Source organism: Schistocerca gregaria, chromosome 3 (assembly GCF_023897955.1).
Source record: "Schistocerca gregaria isolate iqSchGreg1 chromosome 3, iqSchGreg1.2, whole genome shotgun sequence".
Lineage (NCBI taxonomy): Eukaryota > Metazoa > Arthropoda > Insecta > Orthoptera > Acrididae > Schistocerca > Schistocerca gregaria.
Window position 1 is genome coordinate 935,967,415 of NC_064922.1, and position 25,786 is coordinate 935,993,200.

Below are 25,786 nucleotides of genomic sequence, written 5' to 3' on the forward strand. Positions count from 1 at the left end.
TAAGTCCCATAGTGCTCAGAGCCATTTGAACCATTTTTTTTTTTTTTTTGGCCCATGTCGTCGAACACGGAGCCACTGTTTTATCCGAATGTCCTCGAAGTCTGGATAATGCACGATTCGACCAGACGGTCAAATAGAGGACCGCGATGAGGCCCTGTCCAGACTCTGTCAGCTGCCGACAACACTGTCTCACATGGGTAGACGGCACCTTCGTGTCCTTCAGTGATCGCTCATCATCTGATGCCCATCACACTCCCTTACATGCCCTACCAGGTCTGGTAAGAACACCAAGCACTAATGCACTCTCTTGACCATTCTATCTGTCACAAAGAATTTACATCCGCCGGTAGTGTCTATGTACGAAAATGCATTAACAACCGACCACGTCTTCTGGGTGCTAGACCTTTTTTTGTCAGGCAGCATACATGTATATGACAAACTTAAGAACTGAACTATTCGGCCCTGGCTAGCTCTGTCGGTAATAAAATCGCTTGCAAGTCACTGTTCTGGGTTCGTGTCCTAGTGCAGTACACAATTCTGTTCTGGCATCAGCAAGTTTCGAAACAGCGCAAACTCCGCTGCCGAGGGAAATATTCATTGTCGATACTTCTGTTTGCACAGTTTACGTCACATGTTAATCATAATCATTTTTGTCTGGATGACTTGGTGCCGCAAATTCGTATTGCCATTGTTCATCTTGAATATGTAGGGTACAACACTTGACAATGGGAGTAAGGTCCCTAGACGCTCCTCCTCCTCAGAAAGCTATTTACAGTAACTAGTGCAATAATTTTATTCTTCAGTTCAATTGATCGCAGTTTTTAGGTCTTATACTACATCACTTCCGACAAATGAAATTGACAGGCTTTCTTTTTTCCGTGGCTGTGGTATCCGTCATGTGTAGAGTTAGGCACACAGCGAGGAGCGGTCGCAAGGGCGGGGGACTGCAGCTCCTCCCCAATGGTGTGTCATATTACACTGAATAAAATGACTTCAGAAATCAGCGAATGTATTACTTTAACAGATTAATCATCTTTCTTACATTTATGTAGCAATATAGGTTGCAATGTATTTCAAACACATTTTAAGAAAAGAATAAGAGCGGCAAATAACTTACTGTCTAAACCAATAAACATCATTTAACTTAAAATGAGCGTCTTATTATTTATTAATATACACTGGATGTATATTAATGTAAGAGTACCACTTACTATAATCAAGAAAGCTAAATATGCCGGGTATGCCTACCAACACTCAAATTGCTGACCCCAGACAAAAACTTCGAAATCGCCGGACATCTGGGTCAGATCACATTATTTTCCCGCGCACACACATTCTGTAGACACGTTTTTACCCTGAACTCCAAAACAGTCACCAAAAACTACTTTAAGCAACACCATATTTTACCAGTTTGACAGTGGAGGACCCCAACTCCCCTTTCGTTAAGCGGTATTCCATTCGCCCTCTCCCGTGACCGATTTCTAGAACCGCCCGTGCACACAGCTACACATTAAGTTACTTTTAAGTCCGTTTTTGTGTGTGCAGTTAGTTCTCCCACGAAGTCCATTAACTCTTCAACGATTCACGCTAGAGCATAAGATTCGCCATTTAAATAACTCGTCAGTTTCCTCAGAATATCATTGACTGTAGCAGAGTGCAACATTGGTAATAAACTTCTTAGAATATCCTCTGCTATCGTTAGAGGGGTTGCCATAGTCCTGTATTTTTTTGTCATTTATTTGCCGTCTAACTCGATGGATTTCACACACTAACGTAACTAAAAATAGAAGCATTAGATTGGCTAACATGACTTTGATGAAATAGTAGACACACTGTTGATGTGAAACTTTTAAGACAGCTGAAAAAGTGATTCTAATAACTGGAAGTGATAAGCTGTTTTAATTCTGTTATTTTTTACTACTTTCACTTGCGTCTTGGAGGCAGACCGATTAAATTTTTATTACACGAGACGAAATTTAATTTTGTCTTAAATTGTTGTATAGCACAGTTCGCAGTTTCTGTTGGTACTTCCTGCTGACAATGAACAATCGAATTACAATTTTGCGTGGAATTATTTTTTAGTCCTCAGTTTACTAACTCACGACCAACTGTTTGTTCCAGACTGTGTGCAGGCTGGATTTTATTCTAATTTAACCCCGGAAATATTGTTAAAATTTCGGAGGCTGCCTTGAGACCCTTCAGTAATTAGTTTTCATTTTTTGTTCTTTATTAGAAGTAACCTGTTCAATTTATACAACACATTATTTGATCAAATGTACCCGGACACCTATTACTGGACATACGAGTATGGAGTATGCTCGCCTTTCGTCTTTATAACGGCTTGAACTGTGCCAGCACGGCTCCGGTTGATGTTTAATGTCTGTGGAGCAAAGACAGCCCGTTCGTCCTTAGTAGCCAACACTGGGATGTGAACCGAGGCCGACGTTCTAAGTCATCCCAAAGTTTCCAGGAATGCTACTGCCCACAGACTATTGCCTCACAAGTGATGCCTTACCATAGGGTGCAGTGTCGTGCTGATATAGTCCTTGTCTCCGAACCACTCCACGATCCTGTAAAATGTGTAGATATTCTTCCTCATCTAGCGTTTTCTTAAGCGCAAAAACCATCCCCTTACCGTAACTAACACCACCTCTTCCGTACTTCACTGTTGGCAACACACATGATGACAGTTAAAGTTCTCCAGAGATTAGCCAAACCCAAACCCTTCCACCGGCATACCACAGGGTACACCGTCAGACATCACTCGTTTCAGTCATCCACTGTCCAGTGGCATACACCACCTCAAGCGTCGCAAAGTATTGACTACACAAATGTGAGGCTTATGAAGAGCAAGCTGTTTGACCATTGTATTCCATTATTTTTTTTTACTGTCTCTACTCAGCCCTTGTGCTAACTGGACCATTGGTAGTACTGTGAAACTAAAGTGATCCCTTCCGCTGCCCTCATGCTATTTCTTACTGCTACCCTCCGCAAAGCTCGACGGTCCCTCTCCGTTAGTGCACGAGATCTATCTAATCTTGGTTTACCTGTGGTTGTTCCTTCTTTTCCACTTCACAATTCCGTCACTAACAGTAGGCCTGGGCATTGTAGGAGGGTCGAAATGTCCCTGGTGGATTTGATACTCAGGTGACATTCAGTGACTAGTCAACGTTCGATGTCTCTGAGCTCTCCTAACAGACCCATTCTGCAGATACTGCTCCTGTACGGACAGGACAACTCGCCGCTTCTTTTTATATTGCCTGGTCCGCTCTCGTGACACATCTAGTGGTCACTTCCGTTTTACGTAAGGGTGTCCGGATACTTTTGATCAGATAGTGTATACCGTAGAATCGTCAAATGTCTGCAGTTGTTGAAAGATCTTATCAACCAATGAAAAAGGACGTGCTGTGTGTTTCAGCTCCCGACGGCCGTCGGAGAGCAAGATGGCGCCTACGACGACCATCGAAACGGTTACCATAACGAGGCCGCTAAAGGTAGGCTGAAAGTATAGTCGATGATGTCATGGTAGTGTTAAGTATGTCTGACTGATGTTTGTCTCCAAAGGAGTGACGAATTTATTACTACCTTCGCCGAAAATCAATTTGACTGTGGCAGTTTATACTTTAGTACAAATCGTTAAAGTGATCATTTTTGCATATTTTGTTTTTATTTTTGATTTTTCGCCTGATCGTGGCATACATTGCAGGAAACAATACTAAAAGTGTCTGCCAGCTGTGTATCCCATACTCCAAGCCATAATGTTACACGGTTCAACTAAATAGCTTCAAGTGAAGAATAAAGTCAATGTCGTTTTTATGGACAGTTTTGTGCTTCGTCTGACACATTCAAAAACTAGATTTGTGTCAAAGACTCAGAGTTTATGGACAGAAGAGAAAAATAGGGCATGGAACGAGAGAGAGAGAGAGAGAGAGAGAGAGAGAGAGAGAGAGAGAGAGAGAGAGAGAGAGAGAGAGAGAGGGGGGGGGAGGGAGATTGTCGTACAGTTTGATTAAATAAAGGTAAGCCCAGTGAATTCCACTAATAGATTGGATTCCTGCTCATCAGTCCCACTTTCGTACATGCGTCAAGCCGGAGAGAGTCCTCAGAGACGAAAGACACAGAAGACAAATCCTGACAAACCCTATTGTATCCGAGAATCAAGAAAACAGGAAGTAGAAGTGAGAGGGGGGTAAGGGGATGAAGGAGGGTGAGTTGCACGTCTCAGAAAACAGCTCGAGGCCCGCGGTGACGTGTTATGCGATGGGGGACGCACCTTCTGCATCCGACCTGCATTTCTTCACCCTCTATTATCCCAAGAAATCTAGCAACGCAGCCAAGTTGATAAATTCTCAGGAAAAAGGACGAAGTCGACGAGGTAATAAACCAACGACAGAATACAAAAATGAGAAGAATTAAAAAGGTGGGAATACAGGAACCAGGGCACACCACCGAGCAAGGGCAGCCATGGTCCCTCTGGGCCGGAGCAGGCGACGCGATACCCCTCCAACCCTCAAGCGGCCAATGACGCCAATGTGCCATACCTCAGAGAGAGGAGTAGAAACCATCAAGGATAAAACTTAAAACCAGATCAACCGGTTTGGCGTCGTCCACCAGCACAGAAGCAGCGTGTCAGCAATTCGAAGTTTCGCCGTAAGGTGGCCAAATTAGGGCAATATACGGATAGATATCTAGGAATCTGCAAAAATGAAGTACCCACTTCAGCTGACGAATTGCATTACAACAGGAACTGTGGGATGGTTTTTACAGACGCTGTGATGTGCTACAAATAAGCAGAGATTTTTCATTATTACCCCCATCTTGTTCTTTTCGTACAGCCAGTCAGATCACCAGCTGACTCGACGTACGATGTAAACCAGTGTCCACCATCTTGACTAGTTGACGATTTAGCATGTCACACACAAATGATGTCGACGTCTGTGCTGTAATGTGTAAAAGCAAAGTTTTTGTAAACCAGATAATCATGAATATTCTGTCATTTATAGGACAGCAGTGTGATATTTCTACGAGTCATATTCGCAGCCCTCTGACGATCGCTCTCAGCCCCAAACTATTTATATAAAATAAATCATTTATTGAGAAACTGTGGATTGGTGTACTTCTTTTCTTCAGCACTACGATGGACTCTTACATTATGATTGTTAATGATTCCATCCTACAAGAATCTGACATCTTTAATTTAGTCGACATGTTATTGATCTTCAGTATTTGAAGGTTAAGGAGTACAGTTAGAAGGATGCATCCGCAAAGGTATTCTGTAATTGTTTTGGTGTTACATACTATTCTAATGGTAAATAATGCCCTTGAGGAAGTAATATGCTGTCAGACTCCTCCTGAAAAGTGCTGTCCCGAAATTTCAATAGTAAATCACTTCGTGTTGCACAGCGTCTCTCTAGTAGCCTCTGCCAGTGGAGTTTGCTTAGCATCTCCGTAACGCTCTCTCGCCAGCTAAACGATCCCGTGACGAAATGCGCCGCTCTTCGTCGGATCTTCTTTATCTCCTATCAGCCCTACCTGGTAGGGATTCCAGATCGATGAACAATACTCAAGAATCGGGCGAAGTACACTTAAGATTCTTCCGATGAATCTGAGACTGGTGTCTGCTTTTTCCCCACTATGTGTTTTATATGGTCATTCCACTTAAGGTCGCTATGGATAATGACGCCTAGATATTTTACGGCAGACGCGGTCTCCAGCTGTTTGCCATCAATATTGTAACTGTACAGTAGTGGATTTCTTTTCCTATGTATGCGCAATATTTTACATTTATTTACTTTCAGCGTTAACCGCCAGAGCCTGCATCATTCATCAATTCTCTGCAGCTCTTTCTGCAAATTCTTACATTCTTCTGGCATTGCTACTTTGATGTATACAACTGCATCATGTGCGAATAGCCTTGAAGAGCATCCGACGCTTTATACTATATCATTTATATGTATTGTATATAGCAACGGTCCTATCACACTTCCCTGGGGTACTCCGGATATTAGATTTACATCTGCCGATTTTGTTCCGTTAAGAGTGACGTGTTGAGTCCTATCTGCAAGAAAATCTTGAATACAATCGCAAGTCTGCGCCGATACTCAGTAAGTTCTTATTTTTTTCATTAAACGGCAATGCGGGATGGTGTCAAATGCCTTACTGAAATCGTAGAACATGGCATCAAACTGAGTGCCGTGGTCCACTGCGCTGTGGATCTCATGGAGGAACAGAGCGAGCTGAGTTTCGTAGGATCTCTGTTTGCGGAATCCATGTTGATTTTTAGAGGAGCTGTCCATTTTCCAAGAACGTCATAATTCTTGAACATAAAACATGTTCCATAATTCTACAACAGATTGACGTCAACGATGTAGGTCTATAATTGTGTGGGATCTATCTTAAGGCCTTTCTTAAAAAACTGGAATGGCCTGCGCTTTTTTCCAGTCGTTAGGTACCTTTTGTTCTACGGTAAATTACTGCTAGAAGGGAAGCAAGTTCTGTCGCATAATCTTTATAGAATCTTATCGGTATCTCATCTGGTCCTGAAACCTTTCCACTACTAAGCGATTGTAGCTGTTTTTCAATTGCGCGATCGGTTATCTCAATATCTTCCATTTCGACGTTTGCACGACGATTGAAAGCAGGGACAGTATTAACGATCTTCCGCCGTGAAACAACTTCGGAAGACCGAATTTAGTATTTCGGCCTTATCTCTGTTATCTTCAGTTTCGGTGCCGGTGTGGTCGCCAAAGAATGAAAAGAGGACTTTGACCCACTTACTGACTTTACATACGACCAAAATCCCTTAGGGATTTTACTCGGGTCCGTTGACAACATTTTACTTTCATAATCATTGAACGCTTCTCTCATTGTTCTCTTTACGCTCATTTTCGCTTCGTTCAGCTTTTGTTTGTCATCAATCTGAGAAGAAGTGCTCTTTGTTTACGTAACGCATTTCTAACACGGCTATTAAACCATGGTGGATCTTTCCCGTCTTTTAAACCCTTACTCGGAACATACTTTTCTAGGGCATGCTGGACGATGCCTTTCAATTTTTTCCATTTGTTCTCCACATCTTCATCCACATCACGGAATATTTGATGCTGATTGCTGAGATATTCTGAAATTTGTATCCTGTCACCCTTGCTGAGCAAATATATCTTCCTACCTTTCCTAACAGTCCTTGTTGGACCCGCCATCATACATGCTGTCACAGCCTTATGGCCACTGATACTTTCCTCAACGTTAACTGATTCGATTAGTTCAGGTCTTATTATTGCCAGGAGGCCTAAGACGTTACCCTCACGAGTTGGTTCTCTATCTGCCCAAGGTAATTTTCGGACAAGACATTCTGAACAATGCCACACGATTCCCTGTCTCTGGCACGTTCTGATGGCATAACACTGCTAATCTATACCTGGCAAGTTGAAGTTGCCACCTATTTCAATGGCATGTTCAGGAAAGTTACTAATTATATTCTGCAATCTGTCTGAAGCGCTCTACATCTACAGATCCTGACCCAGGTGGTCTGTAATAGCATCCGACCACTATTTTTTTTTACCGTTCTTTGATACTCAATTTCACCCAGATTAATTCACATTCGATATCCGTGATAACCTCGCTAGATTTTATCGAATTTTTTACTGCAATAAACACGCCGCCACCAGTGGCGACTAACCTATCCTTACGATAAACATTCCAGTCTGAACTTAGGATTTCGTTGTGATTCACGTCTGGCTTCAACCAGCTTTCTGTTCCCAATACCATCTGTGCATTATAACCTTCAGTAAGCGATACCAATCCCGGGACCTTCGCTTGGGTGCTCCTGCAGTTTACTAAAATCATATTAAATCTTTTCTATCTCTGATCTGCAAGGACCAAGATTCTCTTAGGTCGCTGTGGCTTATTTTAACAGGCATATCGTCTTTGCTCCCAAGGGAGTGGTCATTTAACCTAAAAAAAAAGCCCCCATGTGCACGCCTCACGTACTCCGCTACCCTAGTAGCCGCTTCCTGCGTGTAGTGCATGCCAGACCTATTAAGACGAACTCTACAATTCTGCACTCGATAACGTATTCGCATCCGATACCGTCGCAGAGCTACTGGTTTAGACCCTCCACTCTGCTCCAAACGAGAGGACCGCGACCAACCCTGGGTACGGTGCTACAAATAGACAGCTTAGCTTGCACCCCGCGTGCGTTGCAAGTTGCCTTCTCCAAGTCAGCCAGTCGCCGAACTGAGCCGAGGATGGCCTCAGAACTCAAGCGGCAGTCGTCATTCACTACGTGCAGCCGGTTGCACCCAGTGCGCTCGGTAGCCGCCGGCAGGGCCTCCTCCACATCACGGATGATACCTCCCGGCAAACATAGCGAATGCACACTGGAATTCTTTCCCGCCTTGCCTGCTATATCCCTGAGGGGTTCCAGCAGCCAATGGCTAGCATTCGCACCCTCTGTTCTTGCCCGGATTGGGAAGGAAAATCCGACCGCTGTCCCAACAGGAGAGGCATTCCGTGCTCGCTCAGAGTTATCACCAAAACTGGGAAGCGCCTCGTACCTGTTGCTAAGACGTAGGGAGCCAACCGCACGGCCTGCCCCCTCTTTCACCTTCCGCCCAGTGACACGCGAACCCACCACTACCTGCCACCCACTCTGGAGTGAGGACGGACCGGTCAGATGTTGCGTATCGGAAGCCGCAGTGACGTCCGCACCACCAGGGCATTCCAGTGGTGCCGAATGTGTCGTAGGTATCGCCACTGGCGCCTCGAAGTGACCGCAACCTCGAGCATTAGCTAGAAGCTTGTCGACTCCAGCCAACGCAGCTTCCAGCTGTTTACGAACAGCAGCCAAAAACGCCTTGTGTCCGCTTAAGCCGTCGGCACACGGACCGTGCTGTCGAACGTAAACGTTGAGCGTGCGAAGTTCAACGTGCTGCTAAACGCTCAGAAACGACGTGACTTGTGCACACGGTACGTGGGCCCCAACGTGGTATATGCGATCACAACTCACTCCAGCGGCAGTTTCGGGATGGTTCTAGTTCGTAATTCACACTGTTTACGTAACGGGCGCGCGTAAAATTCCCACGTTAGCTCTATTAAAATGCACATTTCCTCCATAGTCCACGAAAAGGAAAGAACCATGTCCAATCAATAAGGACACAGGCTTATAGAAGTTCCATGACAAACAGTGCGATACGAATTTGCAATACTTATCCACATCAGATAAACATTATTTCATCGTTAGTAAACCCCCAAGGTCAGCCTTACTTTATCACTGCTCCTACCCAGCAGCAGAATCTTTGCCACATGTGAATTACGAAGCGTAAAAGAAAAAGGAACAAAATATCTTTATACAAGCAGCGCAAGCTGTCCTATAGATCAAGCCAATCGAACAAAATCACCCTTTAAAAAAAGGTGAACTTACATTAACGTAACACCAAATGTTCTAGTATATACTTATATTAAACTAATAATAAAGTATCAGGACTTAATAAAAACACAAATCTCAGGAAAAAAAATTGGAATTGTCGAGTCGCGAACCACATCCAAAACACGCTACTACATACGGATCAGTGACGCCATTCACTTCTCTAAACCATCAACACACTATTGACATTCAATCGTAGCATCTTAGCACTTGCTTAATCGTAGATATGTTACTAACTGAAATTTAATTATAACAAAATGTACCAAGAACTGTGCGTACTGGATGAATCCTCAGTGTGTCGCTGCCTTCAAATAGCATACTTTCGTAATACACAAGTTGCAATAATCCTTTTGCCACGAATATGATGTTTCTCGTTATTTTATTGGAACGAATCACACAGTTAGCAACGGATTTTCCAGTGATTCTCAATTTGCTGGTGCCCAGAAACGACATATATACGTATAGGCTCGTGAATGCCAGTATGGCGCCTCACAACTCTGTAGCCAAGGGAGTTGGCGTACGTGTGACGTTGGTGGCGTTGGGCCATCTCATTGGTCAACGCTCAGAATATCTGACAAGCTAGATATTGTTGTGCACGTTCGGAAAGACTCCCGAACGTGCTAATCCACGCCGTGACGTCAGAAACTCGGCACGTTCAACGTTCGGTTGCACGGTCCGTGTGCCGACGGCCATATCGTACTGTGTATAAAATAGATATAAGGTGTCAAATGGCGCTACTGAGTTTGAAAATAAACCAAAGGAGAATAAAGTAACACTAAAAGTTGGTGTGCAGATTTCTCACTGAACTCTGAGACCGCAAGCTATTAAACAGAAATAAATTCTCTACACGGAAAATTTATACTAGGAAGCCGTCCTACACAAGGATATACACAAGACTTTCTTTTGCCCGAGTGAGATTCGTACTAAGAAATGTCGCTGTGGCAAACTTGCCCACATGCGAGAATCGCGGTGTTCGCAGTGTCTGTGTTTCGAATGTATCATTCAACGGAATGCACCACATCTTCCTGAAAAATGAACATAAGACTAAAATGTTTGAATTAAGAACCACTGGAAGAATGAAACATAAGAATGTTATAATTTAAAAGTCTGTAAATCACGAAAATAGCACGCATATTACATAATAGATTTGACACTTATTGTGAAACCCAGCCGGCTGGGGTGACCGAGCTGTTCTAGGCGCTACAGCCTTGAGCGGCGCGACCACTACGGTCGCAGGTTCGAATCCTGCTTCGGGCATGGATGTGTGTGATGTCCTTAGGTTGGTTAGGTTTAAGTAGTTCTAAGTTCTAGGGGACTGATGACGTCAGCTGTTAATTCCCATAGTGCTCAGAGCCATTTGAACCCTTTTTGTGAAACCCATTTGTAGTATGACAAATATAACACCCTTGTTGCCCCTAACTACAGAAGAACCACACTGCAGTAATCTTCTAAGGACATAAGTATATAAATAGATAATAAATTAAAGCAGTAGTCAGGTTTCGAAACCAGGACGCAAGTCAGTGGCCACGACGCTAGCAGCTGTGCTTCCAGTTGGGCCGAAGTTATCGCGCGCTAAAGGGCATCATAATTACTTAGAAAACTTTGACGGCTGTTTTCTCAGAAACGGTCGTCTATCAGCGGATAAGCTGAGACTGAAACGCGTGAAGCGTTATTTTGACTCCTCTTCCACTTAACGAAGTTTCCCAGGAACTTTGCGTGTTCTCCTCGTCAGTTTAACCAGCCAGTTTCATCTTGTCACATAAATCATCGCCGCTCCAAATACACTGCACAGTGTAAAAGAACTGTTCAGATTTTCACAATTGTCTATGTCAAATTGGAGGAGAGGGGGGGGGGGTGCGAAAGATATTGAAGGCAAAAACTCTATTGACAATGAACGTCCGACAGCGGCCTACCGTATAAACAAAATCATGTAATTCTGACCGGTACTTACCGTATATTCTGGTAACTTAAGAAATGACTTGTTTGAAGAAGGTGAAAGCTGGAATTTCAAAACTGTGCGGTGGAATTATAGTGCTTATGAAACCGCGACTTATTTCTTTATTTTTGTGGCTGTACCTAGTTACTACCGTGCGACGTTGCTGTAAAAATGAGCATCGTATGTATCAAATTAAACTGTGAAACGTACTTGAGATTTCCATCGAATTTATTTTTCTAATGTTTTAATAAGCTCTTTTTTAGATGTTGAAATTAAAGATTCGTTAGGAAAAAAAACATGGTAAGTGCTGTCGATGAATGTTTGAATGTCATCTGTGGCATTTTTTATACAATAGATACGAATTTCAAAATACATAATTGGGGTCTTCATTATACGGCGAAACCTTTTATTACAATGGAGCGTCCATTTCTAGAGTTAGAAATACTCCCCTTTTCCAAAAACTTCCTGGACACTTCATTAAAAAAGTGTATAAAATTGCACTTACGAAGTAATGAGCCTAGCTCCAATCGAAGCTGGCTATCTGCACAAAGTTTCTAACTTTTTTGGAGGTACCGAAAGCAAGCAGGGAAGTTTTCAACTGCGTTGCTTGTAAGCTCGTTCGTCACAGCCCTTTGGATGTCTGCGATATCTTGATGAACCTTTCCTTTCAGTCGCCTTTTCACTCGCGGTAACAGGAAAAAATCGCAAGGCGAGAGGTCGGACGAATATAGTAATAAGAGAATGTCGGACCAGATACTCGTTAACAGATAATGCTTTGTCCTGCAGTAAGAACCAGTCCTGAGAACGCCACAAATCAGGGCGGCGACGTCTAATTGCTTGTCGCAAACGTTTCAAGACTTCGATGCAAAGAATTTGGTTCACTGTTCGACCTGGAGGAACATTCTCATGGTGAACTAATCTTTTACTGTCAAAGAATGCGACTAACATCGTCTTTGTTCTCGAAGATTGTATTTGAATTTTTTCGAGCCTGGCGACCCAGGACTTCGCTATTCAGCACTTCGACGCTTCGTGTGAGGCTCGTACCGGTAGCACCAACCTTCATCCCCAGCAATAATCTATGAAAGAAAGGCGGTATCAAGCCTGGCTCTATCTAGTAGTTCAGCGGAAATTATTTGTCTTTGCTCCTTCTGTTAGTGTGTGAGGGATAAGTTTTGCGTTAAGTTTCCGTTTCCCTAAATCTTCGCGTAAAATCTTATGACACACATTACGATTCAAGTTAAGTTCTTATGATATCGTACGCACAGTTACATAACGGTATTCTTGCAATAACTGCCTTACGGTCAACCACCGTTGGGATCGTCTTGCACTGAATTTCTGCATTCAGGAAACTTTTTGTGCCATTCTAAAACAAGACTTCGTGAAAGTGCCTCCCCTGGATATGCTTGCGTAATAATTGTTCACGTTTCTCTAGGGGTTTTCTCGATCGTAATGCAGAAGCTAATGTTTCCTCTTCGCTCACTATCAGCAACCTCTGTGTCATCTTACCAATGCACCAAGAATCCAAACAATGTGTTGCTAATCACAGCTCTGCCACAGGGTGAATTTTCGTGGAAACATTCCCAAGGTCATTTCAAGTACGCACACATACCAGTTAACATAAAAAAAATATTATTCGTTCCCTTTTAATATTGCAAAGTCAGAAATTAAAAGAAAGCATGTCGTGGAACTTTTCTAATAGTGTTTTTCCTTGCTATCGCTGAAGCTACATTAGTAGACTTGAATAATTTCATTCTGCATACAAATTCCTGGTTTACATCGACGATAGCAACATACATTTATTTGTCAATTTGATGTCTTGTTTATTACAAAGTATTGATGCTGCTTGTGTGGCATCAAGTTTACAGAAATTAGTGTATGGAGCAGTAGCTCGTGGGACCGGAAAGTGAGCCCTGTTCAGACTGACTCCTCGTTGGTTTGGTATAATGAGCAGCTTATGTGCTTTCCCTACGCTCATTTTTGTCAGTTGCTGGACAGTTTTCTTATTATGTCTCATAAACTGAGCATACAGCAGATAAAACAGGAAAACACGCGGTTTACACGATTCACAGAAGTGTGGCGCACACAAAATTCTTTCCTTGTTATTGAGGTGACATTGTCATCAGCAAGAGCATCCTGCTACGGAAAAACGTGCCAGATCCCAGATGAGTAAAATCTTGTGACGTTCAGGTTTTGGAAAACTGGATAACAGTAGGAAGGTGGTGGTCTAGGACTGTCTGTGTCAAAATACCCCGTCCATAACTCTGCCGCCGCAGGCATTCATTTTTATCAAGAGTTATGGAGATAAAACTCGATAAGCGACACGTTCTGGGATGAGTCACTCTAGGTTACGTGCTGTAGCACTGCTATCAGCGTGACGCATACGTGTGTTCACGTTAAGCGGCGAATCAGGAAATTAGAATTGACAGGGACTATCTACGTGGCAGCGTAAATGGCGTAGCTGACAGTGTCCTGGGAAGAAGTGGTTCAGACGTTAGCGCCGTACAAACTTCGGTTACTTTATATAAAAGCAACCACTTTCTCGGGGAAGCCGTAGTGGCTAAAGTAACTGTTCCCTCGATACTTTCCTGAGAGCTTTGTTGCATTAAGAAAATGCCCAAACTGCTGTATTTAAATAGTTTCAGCGACGGTTCCACAAGCGTATCCCGATTAAGTTTGAGCACACCTTTATGTATATAGTCTTTCGTATGGATGAGTTCCTTACTAGAACCTAATAAGGTCTTTCTTTAATCTCTGTACCACTGCATGTAATACATTACATCTCTACTAATAGTGTCGATAGACCGTTCGCAGTGTGCAAGTGTTTAGACCTGACGACACTTCGGCGACTTGCGCGTCGATGGGGATGAAAGGATGATGATTAGGACAACGCAACACCCAGTCCCTGAGCGGAGAAAATCCCCCACCCAGCCGGGAATCGAACCCGGGCGCTTAGGATTGTCATTCTGTCGCGCTGACCACTCACCTATCAGGGGCAGACAGTCGTCGGTTATTTGTCTACACAATTTCTTCACTAGCCATTCTCTGAAGTATTCCTGCTGTGGTTGTCCCAGACGCAGGCGAATTATTTTTTTTTCCTTCCTTCCTTCTATGTACAGGATATTGAAGGCAAGTTAGAGTAAGATGGAAGCAGCAGTGGTCGTTGGAGGATCTTATATATTAAGATGCGATTTCGATTTAGTTTGATTTTGTTTTGTTGGGTCAAAATCCATAAGGAGGCAGTAGTTCATTAACCGTAACTATTGTGTACGTAGATCTGCAACAGAATATGGAGGGCTGGAGGCATTCCCTAACGAGGATTTCAAGGTACAGCTTATGGTACCTCTGTAAAATGTTTCCTTTGGACTAGTGATTCTATAATATCGCTAGCCGCAGGTTAATTAGGCACTTCCAGCGGTGGCTTATAAACGCTGCTGTAGTTGTTGAAGATGGAATGGCGGTCTCTTAATGACTCTTATTCATTTGCACCGTGAATCAGTGTGTGGCGGAGGTAAAAGTTCTCTCTCTCTCTCTCTCTCTCTCTCTCTCTCTCTCTCTCTCTCTCTGAGATATATATACTCAGCCAAATATTCCAGCAGGCTTGGAATAGGGCAGAGGGAACTGAAATGTTTTATTATTTGTTACTTTAAGGTTATATATAGCTGCTGGCTGGCTTCTTGTAGTTGAGCATCTGAGTCAAAACATTTCATGAGATCTTGCACGCGATGTAACATTAGACGTATCTACTATTACTATTTACCCGGTTGCCGTAGTTGAAGTAGACGTGCAAATTATTGCCTTGAAATCCTGTGAGTGGCCGAGGAGAGGCTCGACTCCTTCACTTTCTGCAGCTGTTACTGGAGCAAAAGGCGGTAACATCTACCACCAAAAAGCGCGTCCACTACCTTCCATTTATAAACACACATTTTCCTAAACGGGTGTACAGATCATAAGTGTGACTCGTGAATTTGAATAGAACAGGCCGCGAAGTCTCAACATGACAATCAACCGTCTTGTCTTTCGTTTTCATTCTTTGGAGAGTGCGGTTGCTCCTTGACGTCAAGCCACCGCCAAGTCGCAACTTCAAGCAGAGTTTCAGATCTTTCCTGCTCAATGTCAGACATGTAGCAGAGGGGATCATTTGTAAAGTAATCAGACGCGTGAAGATGTTTTATACATGAGAGTTGGATGCTTTAAAGAATCGGAGGTTTCCTGGTTGTTAAAACACAGATTCGAAATCGCTAGGGCGACGATTTATATTCCCGTCCGATCATTCAGATTTAAAAACTCCTCGATTACCCTAAACCGTGTAAGGCAAAAGGCGGAATGGTTCTTTTCAAAAGAACAAAACCGATTTCATTGCCGATCCTCCCTCAATCTGTCTAGGAAGACCTCGCAGCCGAATTGGCATAAAACCCTAACCTTCCTTACTCTTTCACACTATTTAACAAACTTATCCCCGGCCTATTGAAGTGGCCTCTAAGGTGCTGACTGCATTACTTTCAGTGAAGACCGAATAATGGTTACTATTTTGATATATTGTTTAGCCATTTCTTCAGCTCGTAAACAGCTCACCTACACCTGAGACTGAGACCTACCTCTACATATATACTCCCCTAGCGACCAAGCGATGTGTGGAGGAGGGCACAATTCGCGCCAAAGTCATATTTTCCTCCCTCTGTTCCACTCGGGTACCGCGCGAGGGAAAAACGACTGTCTGGACGCCTCAGTACGACCTCTTACTTCCCTTATCTTTGAATGGTGATCATTGCGCGGTTTGAAAGTTGGTGGTAATAATATAAGCTCTACATCCTCGGTGAAGATCGGATATCGGAATTTAGTGACCAGCCCCTTCTATTTAGAGCGTCTATCTGCAAGTGTTAGTTGGGAGCTCCAATGTTAGGCGTGTAATGGGGCCCCTTAGGGATACGGCGGCTAAGGAGGGGAAGAAATCCAGTGTGCACTCCGTGTGCATTCCGGGAGGAGTCATTCCTGATGTGGAAAGGGTCCTTCCGGATGCCATGAAGAGCACAGGGTGCAGCCAGCTGCAGGTGGTGGCACATGTCGGCACTAATGACGTGTGTCGCTTTGGATCTGAGGAAATTCTCTCTGGATTCCAGCGGCTATCTGATTTGGTGAAGGCTGCCGGTCTTGCTTACGAGATGAAGGCAGAGCTCACCATCTGCAGCATCGTTGACAGAACCGACTGCGGACCTTTGGTGCAGAGCCGGGTGGAGGGTCTGAATCAGAGGCTCAGACGGTTTTGCGACCGTATTGGCTGCAGATTCCTTGACTTGCGCCATAGGGTGGTGGGGTTTCGGGTTCCGCTGAATAGGTCAGGAGTTCACTACATTCAGCTGGCGGCTACACGGGTAGCGGAGGCTGTGTGGCGTGGACTGGGCGGTTTTTTAGGTTAGAAGGCCTCGGGAAAGTGCGGGATGGGCTGCAATGTCAAAGGGTGCTTGGCAATTACAGGACGTGCTTGGATCAAGGAACAGTCGGAATTATAGTTGTAAATTGTTGTAGTTGCGCTGGAAAAGTCCCTGAGCTTCAAGCGCTAATAGAAAGCACAGAAGCTGATATCGTTATAGGTACAGAAAGCTGGCTAAAGCCTGAAATAAGTTCTGCAGAAATTTTTACGAAGTCTCAGACGGTGTTCAGGAAAGATAGATTAGGCAGAATTGGTGGTGGAGTGTTTGTGTCTGTCAGTAGTGGTTTATCTTATAGTGAAGTCGAAGTAGATACTCCGTGCGAATTAGTGTGGGTGGAGGTTATACTTAACAGCCGAATTAAGTTAATAATTGGCTCCTTCTACCGACCCCCAGACTCCGATGATACAGTTGCGGAACAGTTCAGAGAAAGTTTGAGTCTCGTAACAAATAAATACCCCACTCATACGGTTATAGTTGGTGGGGACTTCAACCTACCCTCGGTATGTTGGCAAAAATACTTGTTCAAAACCGGTGGTAGGCAGAAAACGTCTTCCGAGATTGTCCTAAATGCATTCTCCGAAAATTATTTCGAGCAGTTAGTCCACGAACCCACGCGAATTGTAAATGGTTGCGAAAACACACTTGACCTCTTGGCCACAAACAATCCAGAGCTGATAGAGAGCATCATGACTGATACAGGCATTAGTGATCACAAGGTCATTGTAGCTAGGCTCAATACCATTTCTTCCAAACCCATCAGAAACAAACGCAAAATAATTTTATTTAAAAAAAGCGGATAAAGTGCCACTAGAAGCCTTCCTAAAAGACAATTTCCATTCCTTCCGAACTGACTATGCGAATGTAGACGAGATGTGGCTCAAATTCAAAGATATAGTAACAACAGAAATTGAGAGATTCATACCTCATAAATTGGTAAGAGATGGAACGGATCCTCCGTGGTACACAAAAAAGGTCCGAACGGTGTTGCAGAGGCAACGGAAAAAGCATGCGAAGTTCAGAAGAACGCGAAATCCCGAAGATGGGCTAAAATTTACAGACGCGCGAAATTTGGCACGTACTTCGATGCGAGATGCCTTTAATACGTTCCACAACGAAACATTGTCTCGAAATTTGGTAGAAAATCCGAAGAAATTCTGGTCGTATGTAAAGTACACAAGCGGCAAGACGCAGTCAATACCTTCGCTGCGCAGTGCCGATGGTACTGTTATCGACGACTGTGCCGCTAAAGCTGAGTTATTGAACGCAGTTTTCCGAAATTCCTTCACCAGGGAAGACGAATGGAATATTCCAGAATTTGAAACAAGAACATCTGCTAGCAAGAGTTTCTTAGAAGTAGATACCTTAGGGGTTGCGAAGGAACTCAAATTGCTTGATACGGGCAAGTCTTCAGGTCCAGATTGTATACCGATTAGGTTCCTTTCAGATTACGCTGATACTATAGCTCCCTACTTAGCACTCATATACAACCGCTCGCTCACCGATAGATCTGTACCTACAGATTGGAAAATTGCGCAGGTCGCACCAGTGTTCAAGAAGGGTAGTAGGAGTAATCCATTTAACTACAGACCTATGTCATTGACGTCGTTTTTTCAGTAGGGTTTTGGAGCATACACTGTATTCAAACATTATGAACCACCTCGAAGGAAACGATCTATTGATACGTAATCAGCATGGTTCAGAAAACATCGCTCTTGTGTAACGCAGCTAGTTCTTTATTCGCACGAAGTAATGGCCGCTATCGACAGGGGATCTCAAGTTAATTCCGTATTTCTAGATTTCCGGAAAGCTTTTGACACCGTTCCTCACAAGCGACTTCTAATCAAGCTGCGGAGCTATGGGGTATCGTCTCAGTTGTTCGACTGGATTCGTGATTTCCTGTCAGGAAGGTCGCAGTTCGTAGTAATAGACGGCATATCATCGAGTAAAACTGAAGTGATATCAGGTGTTCCCCAGGGAAGCGTCCTGGGACCTCTGCTGTTCCTGATCTATATAAATGACCTGGGTGACAATCTGAGCAGTTCTCTTAGATTGTTCGCAGATGATGCTGTAATTTACCGTCTAGTAAGGTCATCCGAAGACCAGTATCAGTTGCAAAGCGATTTAGAAAAGATTGCTGTATGGTGTGTCAGGTGGCAGTTGACGCTAAATAATGAAAAGTGTGAGATGATACACATGAGTTCCAAAAGAAATCCGTTGGAATTCGATTACTCGATAAATAGTACAATTCTCAAGGCTGTCAATTCAACTAAGTACCTGGGTGTTAAAATTATGAACAACTTTAGTTGGAAAGAACACATAGATAATATTGTGGGGTAGGCGAGCCAAAGGTTGCGTTTCATTGGCAGGACACTTAGAAGATGCAACAAGTCCACTAAAGAGACAGCTTACACTACACTCGTTCGTCCTCTGTTAGAATATTGCTGCGCGGTGTGGGATCCTTACCAGGTGGGATTGACGGAGGACATCGAAAGGGTGCAAAAAAGGGCAGCTCGTTTTGTATTATCGCGTTATAGGGGAGAGAGTGTGGCAGATATGATACACGAGTTGGGATGGAAGTCATTACAGCATAGACGTTTATCGTCGCGGCGAGACCTTTTTACGAAATTTCAGTCACCAACTTTCTCTTCCGAATGCGAAAATATTTTGTTGAGCCCAACGTACATAGGTAGGAATGATCATCAAAATAAAATAAGAGAAATCAGAGCTCGAACAGAAAGGTTTAGGTGTTCGTTTTTCCCGCTCGCTGTTCGGGAGTGGAATAGTAGAGAGATAGTATGATTGTGGTTCGATGAACCCTCTGCCAAGCACTTAAAAGTGAATTGCAGAATAGTCATGTAGATGTAGATGTGTCCCACTTCAAACTTTCTATGAGATTTGTAACGCTCGCGCGCTCGCTAAATTTGCCAGTCACGAATCTTCCCGCTCTTCTTTGGACCGTCTCAATCTCTTGAATCACACCCAACTGGTAGGGGTCCAATACAGACGAACAATACTCCAAGATTGGAGGAACTGACGTATTCTAAGCAATTTTCTTTGTGAAGGACTGCATAGCTTCAGGATTCTACCAATGAACCGCAATCTAGACTTCGCCTTACCGTTAGTTGTGAACCTGACCGTTCCATTTGAGATCATTTCGAACAGTCACACCCAGATACTTGACGGATATTACCGCTTCCGAAGACTGGACATTTATTTTTTACTCTTACATAATGAGAATTTTCGCCTTGTTATACGCAGTAGGTTACACTTACTAATATTGAGAAATAACTGCCAGTCATTACACCACGCATTTATTTTCTGCAAATCCTCATTGATTTGTTCACAACTTTCGTCTGATACTACTTTCCTGTAGACTACAGGATCGTCGCCAAACAGTCTAAGGCCGCTGTCAATACCATCAACCAGATCGTTAATGTGAATCGTAAAAAGGAGAAGACCCATTACGCTGCCCTGGGGCACACCTGAAGTTAAGGTTCTGTTGAAGTCACTTCAGTACAACATCCTGCTCTCTTTCTGTTAGAAAACTTTCCATCAAACCGCATATGTCATCGGATAGACCGTAAGCGCGCACTTTTTGGAGCAAGCGACATTGCGGAACTGAGTCTAACACCTTTCAAAAGTCGAGAAATATGGCATCAACCAGGGAGCCGGTATCTAGAGCCTGTTGTATATCATGCACAAAGAGGGCTAGCTGTGTCTCATATGACGCCTGTTTCCTAAAACTGTGCTGGTTTCTGCAGGTGAGCTTCTCAGAGTCTAGAAAGGTCATTAAGTCTGAGCACGAAATATGTTCCATGATTCTACAGCCAGTCGATGTCAGTGAAATTGGCTGATGATTATGTACATCCGATTTTCTATACCCTTTTTATCGATTGCTATGACCTGGGCCTTCTTCCAGTCCCGTGGAACTTTCTGCCGTTCCAATGATCTCTGATAGATGACGGATAAGAATGGTGCTATATTTGTAGCAGTCAACATAAAAACTTACGGGGATACCGTCTGGGCCAGACGCCTTCCTGACCGAGGAGCTTAGCGATTGTGTGACCCGCAGCTGCACTAGTTTGGCTCGATGTGCTGCCGTTGTAGCTGACGGACACGCTTTGGGAGGGAGGGAGGGGGGAGGGGAGTGCGCTACTGTTTGCGCCGTGTGATTGCGGTCGGCCGGCCGGCCGGCCGGCGCTGAGGGAGGTGGGCTGCGCGGTGTGAGGACCGCTCGCCGGTCACTGGGTCAGCCGGCAGAACGGCGTGAGCACTGTGCCCTGTGCAACAGCTGCGGCGCGGCGCTTGCGACTTGCTAGCGCCGGGTGAGGGCAATATACGGTGAGGGCAGAGCCGTGGGGCAGCGGTCTGCAGATATACAGATGCCGGTAGTATAGCGTGCACAAGGTGTAAAAGGGCAGCGCAGTGGTGGAGCTGTCATTTGTACTCGTGTGAAAAGGTTTCCGGCGTCATTATGGCCGCACGACGGGAATTAACGACTCTGAACGCGGATTTGTAGTCGGACATTCCGTTTCGGAAATCATTAGCGAATTCAATATTCCGAGATCCAGTGTCAGGAGGGCGCCGAGAATACAAAATTTCAGTCATTGCCTGAAACCACGGACAACACAGTGGCTGAAGACGTTCACTGAACGATCGCGAGCAGCGGCGTTTGCGTAGAGTTGTCACTGCTAACAGAAAAGCAAGGAGTAACCGCAGAAAACCGACCGCGGTGGCCGAGCGGTTCTAGGCGCTTCAGTCTGGAACCGCGCGACCGCTACGGTCGCAGGTTCGAATCTTGCCTGGGGCATGCGTGTGTGTGATGTCCTCAGGTTAGTTAGGTTTAAGTAGTTCTAAGTTCTAGGAGACTGATGACCTCGGATGTTAAGTCCCATAGTACTCACAGTCATTTGAACCATTTTGAACCATATCACGGTACCATGCATGGTTCAGGAGATAAGACTTGGTAAACACTGAGAGGCGTGAAAAATTGTCCCATCATGCATGAGATATTAATACATTTATTCATTCCTTACTACTAAGACAGACCTACAGTCGAGTCAAGAAAACTTCTGACACCTGACAGCGTTTTTGACTACTCTCGACTGCGAAGCGGAAACAGGTGTGGGCGAAAGCGATTGCGCCTAAAGGCTATGAAGAGGCGCTGCCATAGAGATGGTTACAAAATCGCATTGTAGTCACGGGAAGCAGCTGCGCCCAGCGTATATGCACTTTCGTAATTTCAAAGACGTTTTCATGAATACATGGAAATGATTTTTTTTTTTTTCGGTATTAAACTACACTCAAAGTTAATTTTTGGTTGTCGCTTCTAACAGAACATTCACAAAATGAATTCTCGGGCAATGCACGATTTGTCACCTAGTAAAAAATATATGAAACAGAAACGGCAGGTCTGACTGACTTTCATTGCAGTGCATTTCATACGGTCTTATCCTGGGACGGAGTAAGTGTTAAAGGATGAAAGGCGTTCAACATCCCTTAATTGAAACTCTGTAAATATTTAGTGATATTTACTATTCCGAAAACAGAGCTAACGCTGAGATAAGTTCAGCGAAGTTGAAAGGTGTCAGCCGTTCTGCTAGCTAGTGTGCGCTCGCTCTAACTTCAATTCGAATAGCGTAATCCTGTGAGACGTCTTAAGTCTAATGGTTGGAGATTGAAGCGTTGGCGGTTTAAATCAGTCTTCCTCTGACCATATGGAACGTAGACGTTACTTGATTAACGGAACGCATAGTGCTAGATGGTACAGCAACCACAATGGACTCGTTTTGAGGATAATCGGAGTTACTGTACTCCTGGCCTGCTTCAGGTTTCCCTGTTTTTCCACAGCAGTAGTACTACAAATATCGGATTCTTCTTTGGGAGGGGAATCCAATGGTTTGAGATGTGCTGAAAATTAAGTGGACTGGTAAAAAGTGAAGCTCCTCGCAGAACACGCGAGGAACGGAATGTATGGAAAAAGCTAACTTTGAGAAGAGAATCCGTAGCAACCAAAAATTTTAGGGAGAGACTACAATTAGAAAATATAGAACAACGTTTGTACTGGGTGCTGCTCTGAGACGGAGACTGGAAAGAGAGGAAGTCGGGCAGAATCGTAGCAGTCATTGAAAGACTGGTGTCATAGTTGTAAGATACGGGCTTGGCCCCTTCCTGCTACAAGTGCATAAATAAACAAACCTTTTTTTTTTTGGAGTCCTTTGAACCTCATCGGAGGGGTAAAAGCTAACCTCTGGCAAAGTCAAGGGTTACACACTGAGAGAGTTGACAAAAGAGGATATCTCGAATATCTTGTCGGATCTCCTTTTGAACGGCGTAGTGCAGGAATTTGTCGTTTCACGGACTCGACAAGTCGTAAGTTCCCTGCAGAAATACTGAGCCATACTGCCTCTACAGCCGTCCATAATTGCAAAACTGTTGCTGGTGCAGAATTTTGTGCAAGAAATGACTTCTCGATTATGTTCCATAAATGTTCGATGGGATTCATGTCGGACGATACGGGTGACCAAATCATTCGTTCGAGTCGACCATAGTGTTCTCCAAACCAATCGCGAACAAGTGTAAGCCCAGAGACACGGCGCATCGTTATTTGGGAACATGCGGAGTCAATGAATGGCTGCATATGATCTCCAACTAGGCGAAGATAACCATTTGCAATCAGTGATCAGATCAGTTGGAGGAACAGAGGATCCACTGCATGCCATATAAACACAGCCCATGCCAGTAGGGAGGCATTCCAGCTGCACAATGCGCCTTGTTGTGTCCACTGCTTCGAGGGGTCCGCGCCACACTCGAACACTTCCGTCAGCTCTTACCAGCTGAAAGCAGGACTCATTTGACCAGGCCACGGTTTTCCAGTCGTCTAGGATCCAACCGACTTGGTCACGAGCCCAGCAGAAGGAAGACGCGTCGGTCGTCTGCTGCGTTAGCCCGTTAACTCCAAATTTCGCCGCACTGTTGTAACGGATACGCCCGCCGTACGTCCCACATTGATTTCTGCGGTTATTTCGCGCAGCGTTGCTTTTCTATTAGCACTGACAACTCTAAGCGAACGCCGCTGCTGTCTGTCGTTAAGTGAAGGCCGTCAGTCAGTGTGTTGTCCGTAATCAAAGGTAATGCCTGAAATTTGGTGTTCTCGGCACACTGTTGACACTGTGAATCTCTGAATACTGAATTCCCTAACGATTTCCGAAATGTAAAGTACAACTACCATTACGCGTTCAAAGTTCGTTAAATAAAAAGAGAAGCTGAATTACTAAAATGCTAAATAATGTAGTCAACACAGTGATGCAATTAATTTCAGTACTGAATATTGTATTTTCAGTAATGACACAAGAAGAAATATGATGGCCTTAAATAAAATTATTAAATGCTTGTAGGTTTCCACCTCAAGTTTAAATAATTACAATCGTAGCTAAACACATTTACAATTGCACCAAACAGCGAATAATAATCGGCAGAGTCCCCAGTTAAAGCAGCTAACTCGATAGGAAAATCAGTTAAAGTCCCGACTACTCTCGACTATAAAAGTTTTTCGGTGATGCTGACTGACTACTCATCATTCGTATCATTATATGAACTAACATTCGCGCCAGGATTTTCAGTTGCGAAAAAATAAATCACTCGAAACCGGCGTGAAATTGTCTTGAGCCTCCACTTGCTGCTCGAACTGTATCATCCATAACATTTCTAAATGTTGAAACAGCACGGCTGTGTTGTCACCAAGAAACTAAAGAGTAGCTCCCGGCCAAACGCTACCCAGATCCACCAACCGTTTCCACCTGAACAGACTAACTGGCCGCAACCGACTGACCGCGACAGAACAACATAAAATTTTAAAACTTCTAGCATACATATTGTACTACTCGCGTAACTAGACATCCCGCTAGCGTGCGTAGTGCAGGAAGCGGGGAGATCGGTTAGGATTTGCTGCGGAGAGAGGAGGAGTGCGCGGGGTAACAAGCTCCGCCTCCATGTACTGTAAGCAAGCAGTGCGGGTAACAAATCTATATTTTGAACTTCAACGAACTCCTGAAAACCGGCTTACTTCTCAGAGCTGAAGAAGAAGGTATCCCCCCCACAATTGGCCAGCAATGTTATCATTACTCATTTTTGAATAAATCGCTATTGAAAGTAGCGCAACAAATTGCAGACAGCGATATAGCAGCGCATCTCAGCGACGAAGCAGACGACATTGCAGTCAAGACCGGCTAATAGTACGCTGCACCGATGGCAACGAACATGCGCTAATTACTATATCACAAAGTCTCCCTACTGCTGTCAATAAAAACTGGCGAGGCTGCGTAGTGAGCGTCAATGAGAATATAATACGGTGCCGTTCATCACACTTTCAAAGTAATAAAACACAAGGAAATATTTTTATATATTCGCAAGTGTGTCATATAAAAACGTGTGCAAGTTCTGGGTTTTATGTAGCATGCACCAGCTTTTAATTACGATCAATTTAGTAGGTGGCCTGTTTCAATCGAGTAGCATAAAGCTTATTTTGACACAGAAAGACACACACACATTTAAGAAAAGGACAAATGTAGACTGGCAATGGCAAGGAAAGCTTTTCTGAAGAAGAGAAATTTGTTAACATCGAGTATAGATTTAAGCGTAAGGAAGTCGTTTCTGAAAGTATTTGTATGGAGTGTAGCCATGTATGGAACTGAAACGTGGACGATAAATATTTTGGACAAGAAGAGAATAGAAGCTTTTGAAATGTGGTGCTACAGAAGAATGCTGAAGATTAGATGGGTACATGACATAACTAATGAGGAGGTAATAAATAGAATTGGAGAGAAGTTTGTGGCACAACTTGACTAGGAGGGATCGGTTGGTAGGGTATATTCTGAGGCGTCAAGGGATCACCAATTTAGGTTTGGAGGGCAGCGTGGAGGGTAAAAATCGTAGAGGGAGACGAAGAGATGAGTACACTAAACATATTCAGAAGGATGTAGGTTGCAGTAGGTACTGGGA

The 25,786-nt window shown here is 44.0% G+C and overlaps 1 protein-coding gene across 2 annotated transcripts in view; it reads left to right on the forward strand.

Annotated features, from left to right (window-relative positions):
- Positions 1-25,786, forward strand: part of LOC126355833 (transmembrane protein 47) — a 361,809-nt gene that overhangs the window by 121,949 nt on the left and 214,074 nt on the right. For both annotated transcript variants that reach the window (XM_050006281.1, XM_050006285.1), the window contains one exon: positions 3,419-3,494. In XM_050006281.1, the coding sequence (XP_049862238.1) occupies positions 3,419-3,494 (76 nt within the window). The remainder of the gene's footprint in view (positions 1-3,418; positions 3,495-25,786) is intronic.